Here is a 21495-nt window from a genome sequence, read left to right on the forward strand (position 1 = left end):
AACCAGAGAAGGTGACACAGAAATCGTGAAACGAGCTTGAGATCAGAGTCGCCGAGCAACGGACGACGTATCAAGGATGCCAGCGACCGGAACGTTAACGAGAGCGAGAGGGAGGAGGGGAGGGCAAACAGTACAACCGGATAGACCAAAGAAAAGAGCGTAAAAGAGAGCGAGAGGGTATCTACGTAGAAAGAGAACCTAGACGAGACGAAGGCGCAACAGAAAGAGACGCGTCGAAGAACGAAACCAAACGATCATCACGTCGCGGGTCGAAGAGCTCTCAGCCTGTCCGAAACCAAACCCAAATGCAAACCAGTCTCGATTCAGCTTTTCTTCTCTTCTCCCCTTCCAGTTGCCTCGTTCTCTCATCCAGCTCAACTCACCTGTCAGCCAGCCGATCGTCCTCTTCTCCCACCACCTCTCCTTTCTCCTCCACCGCTCCCACGGGAGTTCCCCTCTCCGCCGTCTTCCCCATCAACTCATGCTGCACCTCCAACCCAGCCTCATCTGCCACCTGCTGCATGAGGAGGTCGACCTGATCCTGAGGGGTGGTGGTAGCGGTGGTGGAGGACATGGTGGATTCCATGTAGGAGGTCTGAACGTCGAGATCGGTGAACTGGGATTCGAACTTGTCCATGACCATGGATATCTGTGAGTGATTTGTGAGAGAAGGGAGTGGGAAGGGAGCGTTGGAGGTGGGGAGGTGGTGGGAGAGAAAAACGGAGCGCGGGAGGGAGGGAGAGAGGGAAGGGAGGAGGGAGGTGAGCTCGAGCGAGGAGGCAAGGGAAGCGAGGAGGAAGGATGGGACAGGGACGTACACGTTCAAGGTTCATGTTCTCCATAGCTCGATCCATTCCTTTGACGACGCTGGCCATGGAACCGGTGACCTATAGAAAGAAAACGAAGAAGAGGGAGAGGGAAGCGGTTCAGTTCGACTGATGGGAAGGGACCTCGGAAGCGAGCTCTGTGAGATCCTTCGAGCGATCTCCTACTGCACGACTGTACTCTACGGCGATCCTCCGAGCTAAGGATGCTCCTTCGAGGTTCATAAAGGCCTCGACATCTGGCGTTTGGGAGAGAACGAGCTGCTTCGCCGAGAGCCCTCTCGCCTCCTCCCCTCCCTCCCTGCCTCGAGCTCAACCCTTCTCGTCCCTCCCAAACGAGTTCAACCGCGAGATGATACCGAAACTCACCTGCTTCATCGTGACCGCTGTTTCCACCCTACTAGCGACCGCATCGATCCTGGAGCCTAGACGAAGGAGGTTGAGGGACTCGTTCTTCTTCCTGATGACGTTGCTGGCGTAGATTCGAGCTCCCTCGGTGTTGCCTTGTTGGAGAGCCTGCAGAAGATGAAGACGGAGCAAAGGGACATGTACAGGTGATTAAAGTGGTCAACTTGAGTCTTCGAGTCGAGGTAGACGAGCTGATGGAGGAACTGGAGGAGGTCGGGAGGGCGGGAGGACGGAGGGATGAGCTTCACCTTCTTGAGCTTTGCCTTCTCCTGGTTCTCATCCTTCTGGGCCTTCTTGGATTGTCGTTGAAGAGATTTGGCAGTGAACTGAAGACGACCAAGAAGAGAGAGGATGTCAGCTCTACTCTTCTCTCCTTTGCCTCAAAGCAGGAGCGAAGCGAGGGAGGGAGACGAGAACCCACCTTGAGCTGGAAGAGGGATTCTGTTCGTCCAAAAGCGAGAAATCAAGTCAGTCCAAGGTCTCCGCTGGTCGACGCTGATCTATACGTACTTTCGAGAGCGCTCATGTTGAATAAAAGATGTGGAAAGCGTCGATGGAGTTGGGGGAAGGAAGGAAGAGACCCAGAGTCGAGCGATTTCGAGGTGACCTTCAACCTCCTTCTTCTCCTTCCCTTCCCTCCCTTTCTCCCTCTCTTCTCACCTACCTCAACATGCCTGTCGGAGAAGATGTTTCCTATCGAACGAGGTTCGTTCTTTATCTTTCCTACCCGTCTGATCCGCTCGATCTGAGAGGCTGAGAGCTGACCTTACGTCCTTCCCCTTCTTCTTCCTCCTTCCTCCCTTCTCCTTCCCCTCCTCCTCCTTCGACTTCATCTTCCGATCGCTCAGTGAGGCAGCAAAGACGTACTTCCCTAATGGATACGTGAGTCTCCTCACCTTCTTTCTCCTCTCTTGTTTGGAAGCGTCGCTGACTTGAGCCTCTCTCTCCCTTTCGCGAATCGAACCAGACCATGTCCCTGGCGATGCGACGAGCTCGACGTCGTTACTTCTGGCCAAACGTCCGAGGATGCATCGTCCTCACCATCTTTGGAGGAGCAGTATACTTCTACTCCCTCGAAGCTGTAGCTCAAGACGATTTCGTACGTTCTTCTCCCCCTTCATCTTCCTTCTCGTCCAAAAGTCGAGAGCTCACTCGCCTTCCTTCCCTCCCCTCCTTCCCTCTCCCTCTTCTCTCCCTTCTCCTGTCTTCTTCCTCGCACCTTCACAGGAAGATCTCACCTCCCTCATCCCTTCCCCAACCGAACGATCCACCATCCCCTCCCTCGAAGAACTCGACGCCTCCAGAGCAGAAAAGACTCGACGAAGGAAACAAGCTCAACTCGACCTCAAGACCGATCTCCCTTACGCCACCAACCCTAACCCAACGTCGGCAGCGCTGTCGGGGACGACGCAGGAGTGGGGTTCGTTCGGTCTCGGACCGAAACTGAGTTACTACTGGCCGAAGGGAAAGGAGGAAGGGTTGATTGCGGGTGCGCCGAAGGTGGATCAGTTGGGACGGATCGGAGATAGGACGCTGGGGAGCGTGGGTGGAGAGGGAGTGAGGAGGATTTAGAGGGAGGGAGGAGGGTTAGTGTAGGGGTATGTGAAACGAACCTGTCTTTATCTCGTGGGCGGAATAGAGGAAAGGAGAGAACGACGGAAAGGGAGAAGAAGCGTCGGTTTGGATCGTGAGTCGCGGGAGCCTCGTTTGGAGAGTGTTCGGAGACGAGGTGGCAGTCGAAGGCGTCGAGGCTTGACGTGAGAAAGAGTCGACTTGGAAGCTAAGGTCGGGGAGGCGAGAGATCCCGCTCGACGAAAGTGCGGGTCGCGACGTCGTTGAGAGCGAAAGATCGACCTCTTTCTTCTTATCAAGCCAGCTCCCAGAAACTCAGCTCTGTTGAGCTACTCTCAGCTGCAAAGAAAAGTTCCGCCGAGGAACCTTGTCCTGGAAGTGAAGAGAAGGGAACAAGAATCTCTCGAGCAAAGAAACGCGTCGCCTTCGTCTGTCTGTTCCCGATCCTCTTTCCGGTCTCGAGATATTATCTCGGGAGACGATAATATCAAATTGAGTGAAGCTGATTCATCCGGAATCGCGAGATGAAGAAGAAGAACAGCTAGACGAAGGGTCGCATCGACGACGGAACCAAGACGCCGAAGAAGAATTCGTTCTCAGAGCTTGAAGCCGGTGATAGGGACGGTCGAGGGAGTGATCTGAAAGGAAAAGGTTAATTCTCTTCAGCCTCCGGAAGGATTCGTAAAGCGAGAGAGAGAGAGAGAGAGAGAGAGAGAGAAGCGCACAGAGCTGGCAACTCCTCCCGACGCGGTCAATCCAGACCAGTTCCAGTTTCCGGTGCAGGTTCCAGTTCCACAGCTGGAGAGATCAATCGATCAGCTAACGACGAGTCCTTCGACCCGACCGAGCAGGGAAGAGTGCAAGCCTACAGGACGTAAACTTTCTTCCCCTTCGACCCAACAGTAACCTTGTTCCCAGAAGCGAAGACGATGTTCGTGATGGCTACACCATTGGTAGGAATTCCAGTAGGTCCTCCGTTTAGGTAGTCTTGCTGTTGAAGTTGAACGAAAGCGAAAGGGGTCAGCGGGAGAGTCGACGCAACGCGATGTAAGAGAAAAGGAACTGCAGTACTCGCCTGGATGATCACGCCGTATTTACTCGCAGCAGTCACCGTGTTCCCAGTGTAGGTGATATCTGAAACTGAGGCTCCTGTAGCTCCGGAGATGGCTGAAAAGAGAGGGACGACGCGTCAGTTCCGTCGTCGGACTCTTTCGACGTGATGTCGACTCACTCTTGATTCTGGAGGTGGAGCAGAAAGAAGGTCAGTTCAGCTCGAAGTTGAAAGTGATATACGTACCTCAATCCGTTGTCCGAGTTCGTGACTGTGTTTCCGGTGATGGTGACTTGAAAAAGAGAGAGGAGAACAGATAAACTCGAGCAACGACGGACGTCTTTCACTCGTCGCCGACGATAAGATGGACGACAAAAGGTGAGACTCACTACCAGAGACGACGCTTCCAGTGGCGACGCTGCCGACTTCAGAAGCGAAAATGTGACGGAGATCAGCGAGGAGAAAGAGATGAAGAGACACGTCGAACTCACTCGAGATTCCGTGTCCCTTTCAGACCGAGAAGAAACATGAAAACAGTAAGTGATGGTGCGAATAGGAAGCATAGAGGAGTTCCACTCACTCCGTTGCACTTGTTGTTAAGGAACTTGATGTCCGTTCTTCGAAAACGACGAGGAAACTGAGTCAATCGCGTTCTTTTGGTCTTCTTTCATCGCTAGAACTTACCCTTTATTGATCTGCAATTTGTCGAAGTAGATTCGACGTCAGCGGACAGTTCTATGGGATTTGAATTCAACAAACTTGCCGCGATGCAGTCGTCTTGGTCTTCGAGAAATGAAAAGGTGAGAGAAGGTCAGCTCTAAAAGGGTCATAGGACTGATGAAGGACGTACTATCGCAGTTCGAGTTCTGAATAGTGAGTCCGTGGGCAGATGAGACGTCGAAGCAGTCGGTCTAGGAAAAAGGAGAAACGAAAGATCAGTCTCAGCTCCAAGCGAAGGACGACGCGTCGACTAGCTGATGATCCTCACGTTGTGAGCAAGAGCGTCCCCGTCCACCTCAACGTTTCCGGCCGAATTATCGATCTTAACGTTGTCAACGACGAGTGCCTTCTTGTTGGCGATGGAGAAGACTGAACGAAAAGAAACGACTGAGCGACGCTCGCACCGGCACGACATTCGTCAAACAGATGGACGAGACGCACCGTGCCTGGGAGAGTTCTTGATTATGACGTTCGAAAACGTTCCCGAGGTGGTGACTCTGATAAACTTCGGCTTATCAACTCCTCCATTCCCACCGAGCGTGTCTAGAGGAGCGAAGGAATCGAAACGACTGTCAGAAACGAACCGCCAGAAACGCGGGGTTTTAAGATACAGACCCCAGAACGAAGGACCGTTGCCGTCGATGGTGTATCCTCCTCCGTTGAAGGTGACACTCTCTCCAGAAATCTGGATGCAGGGGCTGTAAAATGAAAAAGCAGCGGACATCAGTTTCGGTTCAACTCGATTTGCATGAGTGAGCAATAGAGGAAGGGACGACGCGCATACCCATCAACCCAGGGAGTTTTTCCACAGACGTTGATGTTTCCCTTGAGATTGACCACGGTTCCGGTCTGATGGAAGAAGAGAAAAGAGGCGGAAAGGGCAGGGAGACGAGCGACGCGTTGGCGGCGGAGAAACGGAAGTCAGCTTCGGCTTTGTAGATTCAAAGAGGGGGAATTTAGAAACGTACAAGAAGATTGTTGAGATCAAGAATGGTCTCCAAGTTGGTGAAAGGAGCGGCGCAGAAGTCAAAGAACAGAGCAGGAAACAGAAACGAGAGTGGGACGCAATCAGCTCGGTGCTGCTCTAGCTCAGCCCAACGGGACTCTAGAGTCGTATGAAGATTCTCAGCACTCACCTTATCAGGCATCTTCAAGCCGGCAGAGACTGCAGCAAGGATCGAGAAGGGCAATGAGAGTCAGCAAGGTGCAAACGAGAACGCGTCGAGGAGGGTTTGGGTGATGAAACTGACTGTTGATGGTGGTACAAAGCTTCGCAGCAGTGACATCAGCTGCCTTAGCGATAGTTCCGGTGCATCGTTTTTCCATGGGAGTACCAGCAGCGAGCTGAGAGCCAGTGAGGACGGCGACGAGGACGACGGGAATGGAGACGAGCATGCTGATCGCGGAGGGAGTGTTGGTAGGCGAAGTTTGAGGCTATTGAAAGTTTCGACTGTTGAGTTGAGGTGCTGAAGAAGAAAGAAGAGGAAGAAGGATGTGGTGGTCGAGAAAGAACAAAAGAGCGAGAGTCAGTTTTTGTACCTTTTTTTTTGTCGATTCCATGCATTTTCAGAGAAGCCGGACCGGTTTAGCAAGGACCTTGTGCGCCAAGAGGAAGCGTCTTTGTTCTCGATAGGGGAGAGCCGGACAGAAGTTAGAGCGGGAAGGGAGGCAAGAGCCAACGACGCGTCGAGCTCTTTTTGAGGAGTTGTCGACGTCGGAAGCACCGGACGTTGGAAGAGCACGCTGAGGGAAGATAGAACAGGCACAATAAGATGGTCAGAAAAATGAATAGCTCGTTCTCCTCACGGACCACGACGGCCCTGAAAAGCTGCTAGACGAAGAACAACCGGAGTCAGCGAGCCCGTCGAACTGAAAGCGAGAGGAGGGGAACGTCAACTCACCCTTGAACTCTCTCGCTCACGCGTAGCTCACGTTGTTGAGAAGATCACGCTTGGATCACGGGACGTACTCAAGGTCGCAAACAACCCTCTGCTCGGTTTCTCTCCTCCCCAAAAGTTGAGAGCGAATCAAAGCGAGGACGGAGGATGGGAGAAGGCAGACCGATGCTGCAACGAACCGCAGTAGGCAACGTTGATCCTGCAACGAAGAGACGAGCTACTGTAGTCAGAGAAGATCAAGAGAAGGAAGGGGAGGAAGCGGCAGCTCACCTTCGACAACGAGACGTTCAAGGTTTCGTACCGAGCGTTCCACCAGCTGTTCCTTTCGGATCTCAGCTATCGACTTCCAATCCGCCAGACCCTCCTATCATATTCCTCGTCTCTTAAGCAAGATGAAACATCACATCAATCGTCCCTGTCTGCGTACTCGAATCTCGTCTCGTCGAAATACCTCGCCTTCACCGTCCTTCCTCCAAAGAACCTCCCGTCCAACGCTCGAATAGCCGTCCAAGCTCCGGCAGGCCCAGAGAAGACGACGAAGATCCTGATGGCTAGGGCTGGGTCGGAGGGAGGAGGGTTGACCGTGTGAATGAGGACTCGAGTGACGACGCCGCTGAAGAAGAAAGAGAGAGCAGGAGATCAGCGAACGACGATACGACGAGTTTGGATGGACGAGAATGGACTATACGACTCACTGCTTCCCACACTCCTCTCCAACATCCTCGCTCAGCGAGTCGTCGACCTCCTCCGGACTTCCAACCATCTGCTCGAGCAGAACGACCTTGCTGGGCTCTCCGAACCTCTCCCTGTCCTCCGCCTGCTTCCTAGCCGTCGTCTCAGACGAGACGATCTTCCCCATCGCTCCCATCCCTCGAGTTGGTTTCGAAGACGATCCTCCTCCTCCTCCTTCGGCGTCGTCGAAGTCGCGTCGACCTTGTTTGGCGACGGTGGTTTTGGCGACTTGAAGAGCTTCCTTGATCCCCGAGGCACTGATAAGAGAGAAAACGAAGACAATGAGTCTCTCGCTCAGGGTCGATCAGACAGGGGATCAAACTCACTTCACACCCAGTCCTTCTCCCTCCTTGTGCCCCCACTTCTCCATCATCCGAACAGCAAAATCCCTCTCGTCCTTCACCTTCTCCACTCCGTCCTCGTCCAGCTCCTTCTCCTTCGCTCCAGGCATGGGAGGAACGGGACCTCCGAAGCTAGGCGGTTTGGCAAACTTTGCCGCGATAGCAATAGCAGCGAGTCGACCTGCTTCGAGCTTCTTCTTGATGGCGTCGGCGTCGAGGGGAACGAAGGTCGGTGGTGGAGGAGCGGGAGGAGCAGCGGGGATGAAAGGTTGGGATTCTGGGTTGAGAGGTGTGGAGATTGAGGAGGAGGGAGCGAAAGATGGAGGAGCGAAGGAGGGAGGAGCGGTCGAGGAGATTCCAGCTCGACGGAGGTAGGCTTTCTCGCCTGTTTCTGCTCGAGGGACGGCGAGGGAGGATGGTGGTGGTGGCGGCGGTGGTGCAGAAGAGGAGGTGAAAACTGGGTAGGGATTTGAGGATGCGTCGGTGTAGGATTTCGGGGGAGGATGGGCTGAAGGAGAGACAAGACCGAACGCGTCGAAAGAACAACGAAATAAGGATCAGTCTTCGTCTTTTTAGAACACAACGTGAACCTTTCGATACGAGACTCACCTCCAAACCCTCTTGTAACCTGCTCCTCCCTCTCATCCTCACTATAGTAGCTCCCTTCCTCGCTCTCACTCCCTCCTCCTCCCCCTTGCTTCGCAGCCTGAGCAGCCTTCTCCCTCTTCTCCCTCCTAGCCCCCTCCTTCCTCTTCTTCTCCTCCTCCCTCCACCGCTTGTACTCCAACACGTCATTCGGTCTCGAAGGATCGTACATCTCGTGAGGCTCGAACGCAGGTCCGACGGGACCCTGCTTCTTCCTCTTCTTCCCTCCGTTGTTCCCGTATCGGCCTCCTCCTGACGCTCCTCCTCCTCCTCCAGGTCGTTTCTTGAACCCGTTAACGTCTTCCTCGATGGTCATGGAGGGGAGGGCTCGACTGCTGGGTTGAGGTGCGGCTGAAGGGTTGGGAGGAGGAGGAAGATGCGAGGAGGAGGAAGGAGGGGAGTAGCTGGTGGTAAAAGCCGTAGGAGCGGAGGAATAGGACGATGACGAAGAGATTGGAGGAGGAAGTCGGACGACAGGGTCTGCTTGTCGTACCGCGTCTGTTGGGTTGGAGGAGGAAGCGACACCTGGCGTAGGGTCGAAGAAGAGAGCGGCGGAGGTGCGAGGTGGTTTGAGCTTGGAAGGAGCAGGACGACGAGGAGGAGGAGCGAACGCTAGGGCGGCGGACCAATCTGTAGGAGCAAAAGGAGAGGACGAGAACCTCGGAGTCAGCTCGTCGGCTCGAACAAACGAGGAGGGGGAGGAGGGAAGGAGAGTGAGGGAGGGAAGGAAGGAGGATGAGTGAGCTCACTCTTCCTCGGATCCTCCTTGGGTGCCTCTGCTGCATCTTTCGCTGCTTGATCTGAGAAGGAGATTCCTCCGTAGAGAGAACCAGCTCCGAAGTTGCTGCGGTCACCCATAGTTGATGTGGTTAAGTCGAGAAGGAGAGGGGATGGGCGTTTGGGGAGACCAGCGTCCCTTCCAACTCCAGCGCCCACCTTCTCCCCGTCAGTTCCCTCTCTGTTGAATTTCGAATGAGTTTGTGCTCCGACAAGGACATCTCCCGAAAAGTTTCGAGAATCAAAATTGTATCGTTTCAAAATCGTTGATGCAAAAAAAGACGCGAAGCTCCAAAGCTCCTCTTCGCCGAATCGCTCCTCCCTCCTCCCTGTCTCTCGTACTGCACTAATCCGACCTCCCGACCCCATGACCTCCTTCCAAGTTGTGCTCGTATTGCATCTGAATCGCCGAAAAGCAACAGAGGCGAGTTCGAAAGGCACGTCAGCGCGAGGTTTGAAGAGAAGAGGAGGAAGAGACGACGACGAACCCAAGGAAGATCTCGCTCGGTGTATCTTCTCGCAGGCCTCTTCCAGGTTGTAAGCTTGTTGGCTTCGGCTTGAGGGTCGTCGGAGGTGAGAGGCTGAGGGAGGGAAAAAGGGAAAAAAGAGAGGGAAGGGTGTGAGTTCGGAGGGTCGACGACGAGAGAAGACAGAGGACGACGAACAATTATGATCCCGAGCTCGTAGTTTGCTCCCTGAAACAGCGATATGAAGAGAAGGAGGAAAGCGTCAGGACGATTAGAGGGAAAGGGAACGGAAAAGAGGAAGGCGATAAAGAGAAGAGAACTCACGTCCTGACCAGGCGTCCCGTCCTTCCTCATTGACAGATTTCCCCAAGCCGACGGAGTAAAGTTGTGACTCCCCATGTAGATCCAACCAGCAATTTGCTTCTCAACTACCTCAACCTCAACCTCCCTCTCCTTTCCCTTCCCGTTCGGCTGCGTCGACTTCGTCGAGAGGGAGAGAGGTTGGCCGTCCTCGTCCTCCGTTTCCGATCCTGAGAGCTCGATGACTTCTGGAGGAGGTGCTCGAGCCTTTCCTTTTGAGTTGGACGACGATGAAGAGGCAGTGGGAAGGGAGGAGGGTTCAAAGATGGCGACGAGCATCTGGAAGAAAGCGAAGAAGGGAAAGGACACGAAAGGTCAGATCCTCTCGAGCTCGAACGAAAACGAGAAACGAAACACTGACCTTGATATGCATCAAAACAGCTCCCCTCTTAGCTTCAGCAGAGTAGAACAGACTCTTCGTCCCCTCCTTCCACTTCTTGTCGTCGCAGAAGAACGTCCCTCCTCCGTTTCGACCTGCGACGGTCGCGTCCACCGTTCCGAGCGTGGCTGGAATTCGAACGAAGGAGCAGAAGATGAAAGGTGAGCTGGTGTGTTCGTGAGTCAGGGAAAAAATGTGTGAACAATGTTACTCACGGAAGATAATCTTGATCGGAGGATACGACGAGTCCTGTTGTTTCGAGATTCTTCCCAACCAGCTCCTCGGATCCCTCCCACTGACGTTTCGGAAGATGTCGTTCATCCACTTGGTCGAGTAGTTCCCGAGAGACGATCCCTGTGAGTCGAAGAATAAAAATACTGATGAGTCTTCGTCGTTGTCGAACAGAAAGGGAGAGATCGAACTGACCTGAGCTTCCAAACTCTTCAACACCCTCCCATCTCCGGGAACCCAACCTTCGTCCCTCAGAACCTTCCCCAACCTGCACTGCCCGACCTTCTCCATAGCCTTCCAACCTTCCTTCTTCCCACCCAAACTCGCAACGAGTCGAACCTTGACGGACGAAAAGTCCCAGTTATGGATATCGGACGTCTGTCGAAAGGGGAGGTTGTGATGGACTGGGTTGATGAGACGGAAGGTTGCTGGGAGACCGAGAGCCTGTACGAGACGGGAAGTAAGTTCAGCGTCGATACACGAAAAGAACGCAGAAGAAAGAGCAGAGACGAAAAGGGGAGGAGCAACGAACCTCGAGGATCATCTCCCACTGGTTTCCGAAATCAACCTTGACGACCTCCTGAGACGTTCGAGGGTGGAAATCTTGGACCCAGACACCCTGGAAAGCAGATCGAACCACGAGAGTCAGTCAGTCCAGGCGAACAAAAAGAGGAGGGGAGAGAGAGACGACACAAAGACTCACGTTTTCGATCGACTTGAAATCGAACGCCATGAAGTTCGCAGACATGATCACGATTCGTAGACGACCGTCATCGTAGAAGAGCTGTAAGAGGGTGTGTGCAAAAGTCAGGCTCGAGGTGGTCCGAGGGAAGAGGAAGGGAGGCTCGACGAACCAGCATGAACTGTTGCAAAACGAAGTGCAAACGATCAGCATCGAGAGACTGATAAAGAGAAAAGCTGTACGTACCTTCATGTGACAAACACCCCTGAACCTTCCCTCTCCACCACTTCCGATAAAACGAAGAAAAACAACAGAAAGTCAGCACCCGACGCGTCTTCTTTCCTTCCCTTCCCTCACTCGCTCAGCCCGACTCACCCAGGCCAAGGCGGCAGATAAGGATAGCAGCTCCAAATCCCCGGCACACTCGTTCCATGAAAACTCTTCCCTGCTGCTTCCTTAGCGGGAGGATGGGACACGAGAACCGTTGGGACCGAGGTTGGGAAGAGGGAAGCGACGAGCTCGGGTTCGAAGCAGTAGGTCGAGACGATGCTTTGGAAAAAAAAAACGCAGCCCGTCAGTATATAGTGAATACGGGAGTATAGTAAGAAAGGGGCTCACGCGAGTTTAAGAGTCGACGTCTGTTCGAAAAACGAAGTCAAAAGGTCAGTTTCGACAAACGACGCGTCGATTGAACGAGACAACTGAAACGAAACTACTCACATCCCCGATCAGCTCCCTGATCCCAAAGTACTTCCCAGGAGCAGCACAGAGGTTGTTCGTCGTGAACCCGTAGCCCTTCTCCCCATCAAAGAACCTATCTCCCGTCCCAATCCTCTCGACCCCTCCTCCTCCTCCTCCACTCCCTCCTCCACTCCCTCCTCCCCAAGCACTCCCCGTCGCCCCACCTCCTCCACTCGGCGCACCATCCTCATCGTCCCCATCCTTCGGTAGATCTCCAAACGTCATGATCCTAGCTGTCGTGTTCGAAGGACGAGGTTTCTTGGATGGAGGTTGCTGAGAGGAGGAGGACGACGCGCCGTTGCTGTCGTCGGTGAGCTGTCGTTTGTTGGCTCGAGCGAGTCGTTCCTTTTCGAGGTCTGCTCTGCTGAGTCCTCCGAACATGGATGAGGATGTGGAAGCGGTGGAGGTAGATGCTGTTGGTTGGGTATCTGCTGCAGGAGCTGGTGGAGGAGGAGGAGGAGCGGGAGCGACGACGGCGGCGACGGTTGTCGGAGGAGACGTCGACGTGGAGGAGGAGGAGGAAGCGAGCGTGGTTGAAGAGTTGGAGTTAGGATCCCCTCGAGCCAAAGGTCGTTGAAAGAGGGGTGCTGGTGGTGGTGCTGAAAGAACGACTGGTGCTGCTGCTGAACCACCGGCCGAGCCTTCACCTCTCCTCTCCCTCTCCCTCCTACTCTCCTCAATAGCCTTCCTCAACTCCTCATTGAACCTATCCTCCTCCTCCTCGTCTATCTCATCCGACTGAGCAGGAGGAGGCGTAACAGGTCGCATGGAAGCTTCGATGGCCCTAGTCTCACCCCAAACGAAACAACCAAAAGTCAGGATGCTCGCTCTCTCTCCTCCCGTCTCCCTCTCGTTCGCGAGTTAGACGACTCACCTCCTCATCATCTCCTCCTCATCCTCCCCATCCACATCATCAGGAACCAACTCGGGCACCCTCAACGCAGCGATCCTCCTCTCCTCTTCCTCCCTCGACCTTCTCAACGCCAATCGATAATCAGGTCCTTCCTCTTCCTCCTCCGGTGGACCGTCATCGTCGTCGTCCAAAAGTCGACTCTGACCCCTCCAAGCTCCGTTCCAACCGGTTGGGACCCTCCTAGGAGGAGGAGAGGGAGGTCGTCGTCGAGCCGCAACGGGAGGTGCAGGAGGAGGAGGTTGAGGAGCAGGTTGAGCTTGAGCTTGATGCTGGTTGAGCAGGTTGAAGTATCGATCCACAGCTTCGCCGTCTGAGAAATCTGGTATTTCAGAACCTCCTGAGCCTGAGCCGGAAGCTGAGCGTTGCTCGAAATCCTCTTGGGGTTGATCGTCTTCGTCGTCGTCGTCGGAAGGGAGGAAGAGAGGTTGGTCGTTGTTGAGGCGGGAAGGAGGGAGGGGAGGGAGGCCTAGGGAGGCTCGGATGGCGCTGTAGCAGCATACAGAAAGGGAGGGTTAGTAAATACGGGGGAGAGAAGGTGGGAGGAAGAGGAAGAGACGAACGCAGCGAGATCGGGATCTTCGTCTTCTGCCATGGCGGGGAGGGGAAGGAGGAGAAGGTGGTGGTTTGAGTGTGAGCTCGGAGAAGGGAGGTTGGCCCCTTGCTTTGGAAACGCTGAGGCTCGTCGTCAAGACGATCTGAAAATCTCTTTTTTTTTTGCTTGAGCAATCTGTTGAGAAGCAGATCTTCACTCTGCTCATCTCAGAGAACGAAAACCTTTGAAACCTTCGAAGGAAGAGAGAGCTCAAGAATCGTCAAAACGTTGAGCTCAACCGCGTCCCTGTCCCCTTCCACTCCTCTCTCCTCTACAGCTTCGTTGTTGAATCGTTAAACCATTTCATCATTTCTCTTATCCTTCTCTTCAAACTCTTAACTCCTCTGCACCCCCTGCCTCTGAATCCCATTCTCCTTGCAGAACTCCTCAAACTCGGTCTCCCGAGACTTGTATTGTCCGATCAATGTTTCCAGTACTTGACGGATCTAGAATCCCACCCAACACCACGAGAAAAAACAGGGTCAGCTTCGATGCTCGCATTCACCCTCTTGCAAACGACGAGAGAGAAAGAAGGGAAGAGGGAAGCTCGGACTCACCCCAGCGTTGTTGGTCTCCAACGAAGGGACGACCTCCTTGACGGTTCGTTCGACGAGCACTCCTCCGATCATGCGGAAGCATTTTCGGGTGGGGTCCAGGGTTTGAGTTTCGAGGAGGGTTTGGAGGACGAGTCTAATTGAAAAAGAGAGGAAGAGGGAGGAGAAGGGAGGAGAGAGAGAGAGGTCAGCTCTCGTTCGTTGGAGCTCACAAGAGAGGGAGCTCAAGAGAGATAGAGAGATGGACAGGGGAGAGAAAGGGAGCAACGCACGTATGTTCCTCAGCTTCCGACTCGAGCTCTCCGATCTTTTGGGCGATCTCTTGGAGGTTGTTCTGCAGCAGAAGCGAAGGCAAAGACGAGAGGAAGGAGAGAGGACGTGGGAGGTGAGCTCGACGAGGTTTCGATGGAGAGAGAGCAGGTTCGAAGCTGGCTCGATTCGTGGGACGAGCAAGGGGGAGCGTACCTTGTGTCGCTGGTACATCTGGTTGATCTCCTGGTCACTGCAATATCCAAAGGAACGAAGAAGAAGAAAGAAGCGAAACGAGGGAGGTGAGCTCGAAGCTCAAGGAAGGGAGAGAGAGAGAGAGGAGGAGAGCTCTAGATCTCACGTCATTTTCGGAGGAGGAGGAGCTGCCTTCTTGGCCAGGGAAGATTTCGGTGCTGAGACGGCGGACATGCTTTGTGAAGTAGAGAAGAGGGTGATGGGGTTGAGTGTTGAATGTTGAAAGCGAGCTCGTTGCGTTCGCTGTCTGTTTCTCTTTTTCAAGAGCTCTCTCTCTCTCGACTTTCTTTGAGCTCCCAACCACATCCTTCCCCTCCCCTTTCCCTTTCTTCTACTCGTCTCTCACTCTTTCGATATGAGCGTTACCATCTGTGCGGACGGAGTCTTTGAGGAGCAGGTGAGAAAAATCTCTAAATCCTTCCTTGCCCTCCAGTTTAACTGCTTGAAGGAGTGAGCTCAAACTGACGAGCTTCCTTCCTTTGTTCTTCCTTTCTCGACTCGTTGCTCCCTCCCCCCCTCCCCTCAGGCCCAAGAGCTTCTGACGTACCTTTCCCGACCTACAGCTGAGGAGCAGAGGGAGGCCTACGTTGCTTCTTTTGGAGATTTGAAGGAGGTTGCCGAGGGAGAGAGGGCTGCTCTGGTTGAGAAGGTCGTAGCGGAGGTCAACGGGTTGGGAGAGGGAACAGAGAGAGGTCAGTACGAGCGTTTCTTTTCTTTCCTTTCTCGAGCTAGGGAGAAGATAGAGGCTAAGATGGTGAGGAGGAGAGGAGGTCGAGAGAGAAGGAGGATGGAGGGGCTGGACCTCGTTCGAGGTGAAGAAGAAGGAAGGGAGGGAAGGACGAGCTGGGTTGCCTCGACTGCTTCGTCTCCCTCCTCTTGTAGAGAACCTGCTAGGACGAAACCTACCACGCCATCTCGTAGACACGTCGATCAAGAGCTGACCACCTTCCTTTCTTTCCTCGTACGCATCTCCTCCACGAACTCTTCTCCCGCCCTCCCTCCCAACAGAAGTCGAAGGCTTCTTCAACCTCCTTCTCGCCCTCCTTCTTTCCGTCCACTCCATCTCCTCCTCAGAATTCGCTGTTTCCTACCCTAAAATCCTCTCGGCAGTCACCTCCGATAAGCGACGAGAGCTTCGTCGGGCTCAGTACCAGATGTACGTCCTCCTTCAACTTCCGAGCTCGAGAGCTCGCGTTCTTTCCTTCTTTCCCTCCCTCCCTCCCTCCTCTCCTTACTGGTTTCGCTGACCGTCCAATCTGCTTTCTATTCGCTACCTGCTACAATCTACAGTCTCTCCAACCTGCACAACCTCCTCCCGACTTCGTCTCCCCTCCGTCTCCCTACCCTCAAGTCCATGATCTCCCTCGCCGTCACCCACAAGGACCTCAACTCGATCGGTCTCTCGCCCGCCAACATCAAGCAGTGGGTCGGAGAGTGGGAGGGAGTCTCGGACGAGGACAAGGCTGCTTTCGTCGAGTCTGTCGCTGCTGAGTTTGAGCGATACGACGCTGCTGGACAAGGGTCAGTTTCGTCTCTCGTCTTCTTTCTCGAGCTCGTTCTCTTCTGTCCTTCTGGCTTCGAATCGCGTCCCTAACCCCACAAACCCAACCCGATTCGATTTTACCCTCACAGAGCTGCCTCTTACCCTTACCACACCCTCCACCTTTCCCTCCTCCCCACCACCACCCCTCCTTCCGCTTCCACCCTCCAATCCATCACCCACGCGCTCTCGCTCGCCCTCCGTCTCCCGTCGCTGTTCAACTTCGACGGTCTCCTCTCCATCCCCTCCGTGCAGGCGCTCAAGGGAACCGGATCGTCCAAGGTGGTGGATCTCGTCGAGGGCGTGTTCACCAAGGGTGGGTTGAAGGAGTGGAGCCAGTGGGTGGAGAAGGAGGGGGAGGGGTCGTTGAAGGAGCTTGGTGAGTTTGCGTTTGGAGCTTGACCTTCTTGGAATTTGGAGTGGGAATGGGGCGGGAGGGAGGAGGGTGGTGATTTGAAGGAAGTGTTGGGTTGGGAGGTAGAGAGAGGGAGAAACTGAACGAAACGAAATACAAAAAACGCGTGCGAGCTTGAGCTGACTTTTCCTCCCCTTCTTCGCTCGTCATCTCTCACAGGTCTCGACAAGGACCTCCTGACCAAGAAGATCCGATGCCTCACCCTCGCCACCCTCTGCTCCTCAAGCGAGTCCAACGAGGTCTCGTACGCTGAGATCGCCGCCGCTCTCGAGGTCGACGAGAAGGACGTTGAGGTTTGGGTTATTGATGGTCAGTCTCTATAAACCACCCCTTCCTCTCTCAACAACACCTTCGTCTTCCTCTTTCTTCTCTTCCACCCAACTCCACTCGCCACCCTTCGCTCGAGTCGAGCAAGACAAAAGAGACGCGTTCCTGAACTCTTCTTCTCGTTCCGTTTCGTTCGTTTCCTACAGTCATCCGTCTCTCCCTCCTCTCCGCCAAACTCTCCCAGCCGACCCGAACGGTCCGAGTTCAACGAGCCTACATCCGTTCGTTCGGAACCGTCGAGTGGAAGGCCCTTCAGGCTAGGTTGGCCGCTTGGGATGAGAAGTGAGTCGATCCATCCTCTTCTCTCTCTTCCTTCCCCTTTCGCTTTCGCCGCGTGAAACCCTCGGTCAAAGAAGTACACCCACTGACTCTTTGTTTTTCCTCGTCCTGTTTCGTTTTCGTCTTCGTTTTTTTTTTTCGTGTGTCGCAGCCTCGCCTCCGTCGAGAGCGTCGTTGGAGAGGCCAGGAGGGTCGGGGACGTTGCTGCTTAAATCGCTTGGGTTCGGCACGATCTAGAGGATGGGGGAGGGAGGGTGTGTGTTGGATAGCTTAGCGTAGGATTCTTTATAAAAAGAGAAGGTCAGAAGTTTCATCATCATTCTTGGAACGAGGGAGAAAGAGAGAGAGGCGAGGGGCGGGAGAGCGAGACGGAGAGGTCAATGAACGAAGAGCTTTGAGCTTTCATCGAGCTCGACGCTAGATCCGGCAAGGAGTACTCGCCCATATGGACTTCAGATGTATAAGATCTCAAAGTGGGAGAACAAACCTCACGGGCACGTCCGATAAAGCCCAGAGCTCACGAATCTCAGCCCATGCTTGTCCCTCCTCCTCCTCAAACGCCCACCATCTCCCTCCCCCCCAAGCAACAAGCTATGTCGTGCCTCTTGCCCTTCACCACCTCTCGCAAATCCAAATCCTCCACACTCTCCACCTTCTCGGACGACAAAACCCCTCACTCCCAAACCCCAAGGTTCAGCCCTCCTCGAGAGGAGGCCTTCCCTCAAGCCAACTTCGCGTCCTCCGACGACTCCGAGAGGGAAGTCGCGCTGGCGAAGTTGAAGGTTGAGATGGAGGAGAGGAAGGTGGATGTTTAGTGAGTGAGGATTTTTACTTCGAGAAGAGAGAGAGAGAGAGAGAGAGGGACGGAGGGAGGGAAGGGAAGCCGCCGAGCTGACCTCCGTTCGGTTTGGTTTGGTTTCGTGTGCAAGCGTCGTCCCCTCAGAAGACGAGCATCTGAGCGAGTACGTTGCGGAGGCTGATTTGAGAAGGGGGTTCATCACTGGGTGAGTGAGCTTGTTTGTGAGAGAGGGTGACAGGGAGGAGCGAGATTGAGCTCGACTCAGCCGTCAATCTGACCTTTTGCTCCTCCTCTGGACACGATTCTCAGGTTCACAGGCTCAGCTGGGACGGCGGTGATTACTAGGACGGAGAACTTGCTTTACGTTGATTCGCGGTAGTGAGTTCCGAACGACGACGGCGAGGGAGGGAGGGAAGAAGAAAGGGTAGGGCGGAGGGCTGACTTCGAGGTCGTTTCGTTCAGCTGGGTTCAAGCGCCCCTGCAGGTTTCTTCGGCTTGGAAAGTGAAGAGGGTTGGGGATAAGGATCAGAGAAACTGGTCGGAGGATCTTATCAAGGTGAGCTAGGGGGAAGTGAGAGCGGAAACGAACAAGATCTGACCATCTCTTCGTTTCGTTCGTCTTGATCAGGGTTCGGAAACCGAATGTCTGAGGATCGGGATTGATCCTAGTGTTATCTCAGCTGCTTCTGGAGGAGCTCACTCTGGTGAGTCTAGTATCACCATCTTTTATCTGCGAGATTCCAAGCTGACCAGACATTCGACGCGTCAAACTCAGCCTCGATCGGTCCTCTCCTCGACGCTCCCAATCTCGTCGTCGTCCCCATTTCCCAGAACCTGGTGGACCTCGTTTGGACCTCTCGACCCTCTCGACCAACTACCCTCATCGACCTCCACCCCATCGAGTTCACAGGCCTTCACGCGTCGAAGAAGCTTGCAGCGTTCGTTGAATCGGAGACTTTCCAGTCTCTTTCTTCGAAGCCAGAAGGATACTTCCTCTCGACTTTGGACGAGCTCGCTTGGCTGTTGAACCTAAGAGCCGTTGGGGATATTCCCGATACTCCCGTTTTCCATGCCTATTTGTGAGTCCTCAGTCCGATTCATCTTTCACTTCGACGAGTCGAATCTGACCCGACTCGCGTCGTTTCTTTCCAGGTGGATCCCTCTCTCTACTTCACTGAACTCCTTCTCCTCAATCAAAACCCTCTTCATCAACCCCGTCAAGCTCTCATCCGAAGCGTCTTGCTACCTCGACGGTCTCGGCATCGTCGTTCGTCCTTACGACGAGGTCTGGTCGTTTCTTCAGGAGGTTGGGAAGTCGCTTTCGATGTCGATGACGGAGGAGAAGCAGTCGAAGAAGAGAGTCGTTCTGACGGGGCAGTCTGTGACTTGGAAGGCTCAGCTTGCTGTTGGAAAGGTACGTTTTGACTGTACTGAATTCGAGACTACGAGAACGAAGCTGACTTTGCGTGACGCTCTCTTTCAGGACTCGCTGGAAAGCGTGATGTCTCCGATCTTGGAATCCAAAGCGGTCAAGAACGAAGTCGAGCTGGAAGGGATGAGGAAGGCCTATCTTCGAGATGGACGAGCGACTGTTCGGTTCGTCTTCTCTCCCCTCTCCCCTTCCTCGCTCCGTTTTGATCGTCGTCTTTCCTTCAGTTGGATGGCTCGACTCGACACTCTCATCACCAAAGAGAACAAGCAGATCGACGAGTTCGAAGCTGGAGATCTGCTTACCAGATATCGATCCGAGGAGAAGAATTTCCGAGGTCTAGCATACGAAAACATCAGCGGATCCGGTCCCGACGCAGCTCTCCCTCACTACTCGCCCGTCAAGGGAAAGTGCAGGATCGTCGATAGGGAGACTCCTTACGTGAACGACTCTGGGGCTCAGTATTTAGGTCAGTCCTGTTTTTCATGATCCCGTTTCGTCCCATCGTCGTTTCGAGACTCTGACCCCCACTCACTCGGTTTCTTCCTCTCAGACGGCACGATCGATACCACACGTACGATGCACTTTGGAACTCCTACGAAGGAGCAGAAGGATGCTTTCACTCGAGTTCTCCAGGGGCATGTGAGTTTCTGAATCTGCCGCAACCGACGCGTTCGAGCAACAGGATCAGAGCTGACTCCTTCTCCTCCTCGCCGGGTCTGTCTGTAGATCGCCGTTGAGACCACCGTATTCCCCCAAGGGATGTCTGGAGCTCCTCTTAACATTCTTGCTCGGAAAGCGTTGTGGAAGGCTGGGCTTGACTTTGGACGTGAGTATTTTTCGTCGGAGAGAGCGGGACATGGGAGATGGGATGAGTTGACCGTCTCGTTTGTTCCGCTGCTTCTGCCTTTCTTTCAGATGGAGTTGGTCGTGAGTCTAAGACGAACCTTCATCATCTTACCAATACCTAGAAGATTCCAAGCTGACCAGACCTCTTTCCCTCGCCTTGTAGACGGAGTGAGTCGCATCGTCGGCAGCGTCGCTGTTCTTTTCGTCTGAGCTGATTCCAATATTTGCTTTTCCTGTTCAGATCGGATCATACCTCTCCGTCCATGAAGGTCAGTACTTCCTCTGCCTCGAGCTTCTGTCCGAACCACGTCCTCACTAAACCGTCGATCTTTCTCTCGCTTCATCAGGTCCTCAAGGAATCTCCACCACCAACACCTACCCTTTCCGCGTCGGTCACGTCATCAGCAACGAGCCTGGATACTACAAGGAGGGTCATTTTGGGATGAGGGTTGAGAGTGCTCTGGAATGCGTTGAGGTCAAGGTTCGTCGTTCTTTCTCGACCTCGTTCTCTCGCGTCGACTCAAACTGATTCTCAACTTCGCCTCTCTCGGTCCAGACCGAAGGATCGTATGGAGGCGTAACGTGGCTCGGATTCAGCAGGCTCACGAGGGTCAGTCTTCTCATTTCTCGCACGGTCGTCGAACGAAGAACTGACTTTCCCTCGACGCGTTGCCTCTTTCAGGTCCCAATCGACCGTCGACTTGTCGAGACGTCTCTGCTCTCTCCAGAGGAGGAGAAGTGGTTGGAGCAGCACAACGAGCTGTGCAAGACGGATATCTTACCTCTGCTGAAAGGGAAGCAGAACCAGGAGGCGAGGGAGTGGTTGAAGAGGTGCTGAAGGAGAGAGGATGACCGGTTGTTTTCGTTCTTCGTCGTTCGAAGTAGTCTAGCAAATCCGTTGCCTTTACCGACTTATCTGCAGCTAGGAATAACCTGATTGTTCGCAGCTCGGGTTGCGAGGGAGTTGGGCCAGAGAAAGGGCAGGACGTGGAAGCAAAAGAAGGAGAAAACAGGAGCTCTCCAATTTACGGAAGGGAGAGAAAAAAAAAGTCAACAAGGTGACGCGTTTTGACCTCTCTCCTGTTTTCAGCCCTCTTTCTTTTCTTCTTTCTTCCTTTTAGGCTCCTTAGATCTTGTTCCTGAAGTCACTTCTCACCCCCTGAGCCTCCAGGGGGCATCTGCTTATGAGCTGAAGCTCTTTTCTTCACTGAAAGAACAGAACAGCAGACTCCCACAACAGAAATCAAGGTCGGGATCGGCAGAAGGTGAGACGAGACGACTGCAAGGAAGTTCATCGTCTCTCTCTCTCTCCTTCCTCTTTCTCAGCTTCCCTAGAGACATCTTGTAGAACTATTCACACTCTGCCTCCGTCAGTCAAGTGAGCTCGGATGAATTTCGAGGGGGTCTGGTTGACGAGAGAAAAAAAAACAGCAGCCCCCGAGGCGGCGGGGAGGGGCAGCGAGGGA

At 54.0% G+C, this 21495-nt stretch overlaps 9 protein-coding genes across 9 annotated transcripts; 4 read left to right on the top strand and 5 right to left on the bottom strand.

Annotated features, from left to right (window-relative positions):
- Positions 1–19: 19 nt before the first annotated feature.
- DID2 (Did2p) lies at positions 20–1843 on the bottom strand. Its single transcript, XM_076640730.1, has 7 exons — positions 1743–1843; positions 1654–1673; positions 1481–1558; positions 1194–1340; positions 819–887; positions 384–649; positions 20–285 (listed from the first exon to the last, which is right to left on the bottom strand). The coding sequence occupies exons 1-7, from the start codon at positions 1756–1758 to the stop codon at positions 258–260; spliced, it is 624 nt and encodes a 207-aa protein (XP_076496362.1). The 5' UTR covers positions 1759–1843; the 3' UTR covers positions 20–257.
- Positions 1844–1902: 59 nt separating this feature from the next.
- BDY24DRAFT_415690 (uncharacterized protein) lies at positions 1903–2804 on the top strand (the record flags this gene model as incomplete). The annotated part of the gene is made up of 4 exons (XM_076643481.1): positions 1903–1937; positions 2081–2114; positions 2200–2331; positions 2460–2804. 4 exons carry the CDS (start codon positions 1903–1905, stop codon positions 2802–2804), a joined length of 546 nt encoding a protein of 181 aa, XP_076496363.1.
- Positions 2805–3400: 596 nt separating this feature from the next.
- Positions 3401–5970, bottom strand: BDY24DRAFT_415691 (glycoside hydrolase; the record flags this gene model as incomplete). Its single annotated transcript, XM_076643482.1, has 18 exons — positions 3401–3442; positions 3530–3602; positions 3674–3795; positions 3868–3971; positions 4036–4043; positions 4102–4147; positions 4245–4280; positions 4347–4362; positions 4436–4472; positions 4587–4638; positions 4706–4766; positions 4844–4944; positions 5017–5118; positions 5191–5273; positions 5360–5424; positions 5544–5570; positions 5712–5740; positions 5826–5970. The coding sequence occupies 18 exons, from the start codon at positions 5968–5970 to the stop codon at positions 3401–3403; spliced, it is 1149 nt and encodes a 382-aa protein (XP_076496364.1).
- Positions 5971–7472: 1502 nt separating this feature from the next.
- On the bottom strand, positions 7473–9150 carry BDY24DRAFT_76134 (uncharacterized protein). The gene is made up of 4 exons (XM_076645110.1): positions 8501–9150; positions 8156–8399; positions 7991–8054; positions 7473–7846 (listed from the first exon to the last, which is right to left on the bottom strand). Exons 1-4 carry the CDS (start codon positions 8974–8976, stop codon positions 7605–7607), a joined length of 1026 nt encoding a protein of 341 aa, XP_076496365.1. The 5' UTR covers positions 8977–9150; the 3' UTR covers positions 7473–7604.
- A 14-nt stretch (positions 9151–9164) lies between these two features.
- On the bottom strand, positions 9165–12486 carry BDY24DRAFT_76162 (uncharacterized protein). Its single transcript, XM_076645111.1, has 14 exons — positions 12354–12486; positions 11993–12288; positions 11808–11950; positions 11706–11725; positions 11463–11636; positions 11334–11373; positions 11260–11268; positions 11109–11189; positions 10938–11024; positions 10615–10849; positions 9760–9980; positions 9634–9663; positions 9457–9549; positions 9165–9368 (listed from the first exon to the last, which is right to left on the bottom strand). Exons 2-14 carry the CDS (start codon positions 12207–12209, stop codon positions 9315–9317), a joined length of 1404 nt encoding a protein of 467 aa, XP_076496366.1. The 5' UTR covers positions 12210–12288; positions 12354–12486; the 3' UTR covers positions 9165–9314.
- BDY24DRAFT_76198 (uncharacterized protein) lies at positions 12134–13131 on the top strand. Its single transcript, XM_076645112.1, has 2 exons — positions 12134–12288; positions 12578–13131. Exons 1-2 carry the CDS (start codon positions 12239–12241, stop codon positions 13053–13055), a joined length of 528 nt encoding a protein of 175 aa, XP_076496367.1. The 5' UTR covers positions 12134–12238; the 3' UTR covers positions 13056–13131.
- Positions 13132–13618: 487 nt separating this feature from the next.
- GIM4 (tubulin-binding prefolding complex subunit GIM4) lies at positions 13619–14632 on the bottom strand. The gene is made up of 5 exons (XM_076640731.1): positions 14498–14632; positions 14353–14389; positions 14160–14221; positions 13891–14023; positions 13619–13779 (listed from the first exon to the last, which is right to left on the bottom strand). The coding sequence occupies exons 1-5, from the start codon at positions 14563–14565 to the stop codon at positions 13669–13671; spliced, it is 411 nt and encodes a 136-aa protein (XP_076496368.1). The 5' UTR covers positions 14566–14632; the 3' UTR covers positions 13619–13668.
- BDY24DRAFT_390880 (PCI domain-containing protein) lies at positions 14622–17265 on the top strand. The gene is made up of 8 exons (XM_076640732.1): positions 14622–14788; positions 14918–15083; positions 15400–15547; positions 15682–15912; positions 16024–16310; positions 16506–16655; positions 16820–16955; positions 17104–17265. The coding sequence occupies exons 1-8, from the start codon at positions 14747–14749 to the stop codon at positions 17162–17164; spliced, it is 1221 nt and encodes a 406-aa protein (XP_076496369.1). The 5' UTR covers positions 14622–14746; the 3' UTR covers positions 17165–17265.
- A 207-nt stretch (positions 17266–17472) lies between these two features.
- Positions 17473–21365, top strand: BDY24DRAFT_390885 (peptidase M24, structural domain-containing protein). Its single transcript, XM_076640733.1, has 15 exons — positions 17473–17766; positions 17882–17956; positions 18061–18129; positions 18214–18307; positions 18380–18455; positions 18527–18830; positions 18904–19165; positions 19235–19347; positions 19408–19649; positions 19734–19822; positions 19910–20062; positions 20271–20298; positions 20377–20510; positions 20586–20639; positions 20712–21365. Exons 1-15 carry the CDS (start codon positions 17486–17488, stop codon positions 20865–20867), a joined length of 2130 nt encoding a protein of 709 aa, XP_076496370.1. The 5' UTR covers positions 17473–17485; the 3' UTR covers positions 20868–21365.
- Positions 21366–21495: the final 130 nt, after the last annotated feature.

Source organism: Mrakia frigida (assembly GCF_051309035.1).
Source record: "Mrakia frigida strain ATCC 22029 unplaced genomic scaffold BDY24scaffold_17, whole genome shotgun sequence".
Lineage (NCBI taxonomy): Eukaryota > Fungi > Basidiomycota > Tremellomycetes > Cystofilobasidiales > Mrakiaceae > Mrakia > Mrakia frigida.

Bases quoted from the DNA above. Each gene is read 5' to 3' on its own strand.
- DID2 (XM_076640730.1), bottom strand. The intron at 1,559-1,653 runs GTGGGTTCTCGT...GGTCGTCTTCAG, and splicing joins AATCCCTCTTCCAGCTCAAG to TTCACTGCCAAATCTCTTCA. The intron at 1,341-1,480 runs GTGAAGCTCATC...CATCTTCTGCAG, and splicing joins AGAAGGCAAAGCTCAAGAAG to GCTCTCCAACAAGGCAACAC.
- BDY24DRAFT_76134 (XM_076645110.1), bottom strand. From the start codon at position 8,976: ATGCAGCAGAGGCACCCAAGGAGGATCCGAGGAAGAGTGAGCTCACTC. The intron at 8,400-8,500 runs TCGAGGAAGACG...AAGAGGAAGAAG, and splicing joins AGCCCTCCCCTCCATGACCA to CAGGGTCCCGTCGGACCTGC. The intron at 8,055-8,155 runs GTGAGTCTCGTA...TCTCTCCTTCAG, and splicing joins GGTTACAAGAGGGTTTGGAG to CCCATCCTCCCCCGAAATCC.
- BDY24DRAFT_76162 (XM_076645111.1), bottom strand. From the start codon at position 12,209: ATGTTCGGAGGACTCAGCAGAGCAGACCTCGAAAAGGAACGACTCGCT. The intron at 10,850-10,937 runs GTTCGTTGCTCC...CGTCTCGTACAG, and splicing joins AGTGGGAGATGATCCTCGAG to GCTCTCGGTCTCCCAGCAAC. The intron at 9,981-10,614 runs GTTTGGAAGCTC...CTCCTCCAGAAG, and splicing joins AGATGGGAGGGTGTTGAAGA to TCATCGAGCTCTCAGGATCG.
- BDY24DRAFT_76198 (XM_076645112.1), top strand. From the start codon at position 12,239: ATGCTGTTGGTTGGGTATCTGCTGCAGGAGCTGGTGGAGGAGGAGGAG. The intron at 12,289-12,577 runs GCGGGAGCGACG...ACTGAGCAGGAG, and splicing joins CTGGTGGAGGAGGAGGAGGA to GAGGCGTAACAGGTCGCATG.
- GIM4 (XM_076640731.1), bottom strand. From the start codon at position 14,565: ATGTCCGCCGTCTCAGCACCGAAATCTTCCCTGGCCAAGAAGGCAGCT. The intron at 14,390-14,497 runs GTGAGATCTAGA...TGGATATTGCAG, and splicing joins CCTCCTCCTCCGAAAATGAC to TGACCAGGAGATCAACCAGA. The intron at 14,024-14,159 runs GTGCGTTGCTCC...TTTTTCAATTAG, and splicing joins TCGGAAGCTGAGGAACATAC to ACTCGTCCTCCAAACCCTCC.
- BDY24DRAFT_390880 (XM_076640732.1), top strand. From the start codon at position 14,747: ATGAGCGTTACCATCTGTGCGGACGGAGTCTTTGAGGAGCAG. The intron at 14,789-14,917 runs GTGAGAAAAATC...CCCTCCCCTCAG, and splicing joins ACGGAGTCTTTGAGGAGCAG to GCCCAAGAGCTTCTGACGTA. The intron at 16,311-16,505 runs GTGAGTTTGCGT...CATCTCTCACAG, and splicing joins GGGGTCGTTGAAGGAGCTTG to GTCTCGACAAGGACCTCCTG.
- BDY24DRAFT_390885 (XM_076640733.1), top strand. From the start codon at position 17,486: ATGCTTGTCCCTCCTCCTCCTCAAACGCCCACCATCTCCCTCCCCCCC. The intron at 17,767-17,881 runs GTGAGTGAGGAT...TTCGTGTGCAAG, and splicing joins GAGAGGAAGGTGGATGTTTA to CGTCGTCCCCTCAGAAGACG. The intron at 18,456-18,526 runs GTGAGTCTAGTA...CGTCAAACTCAG, and splicing joins TTCTGGAGGAGCTCACTCTG to CCTCGATCGGTCCTCTCCTC.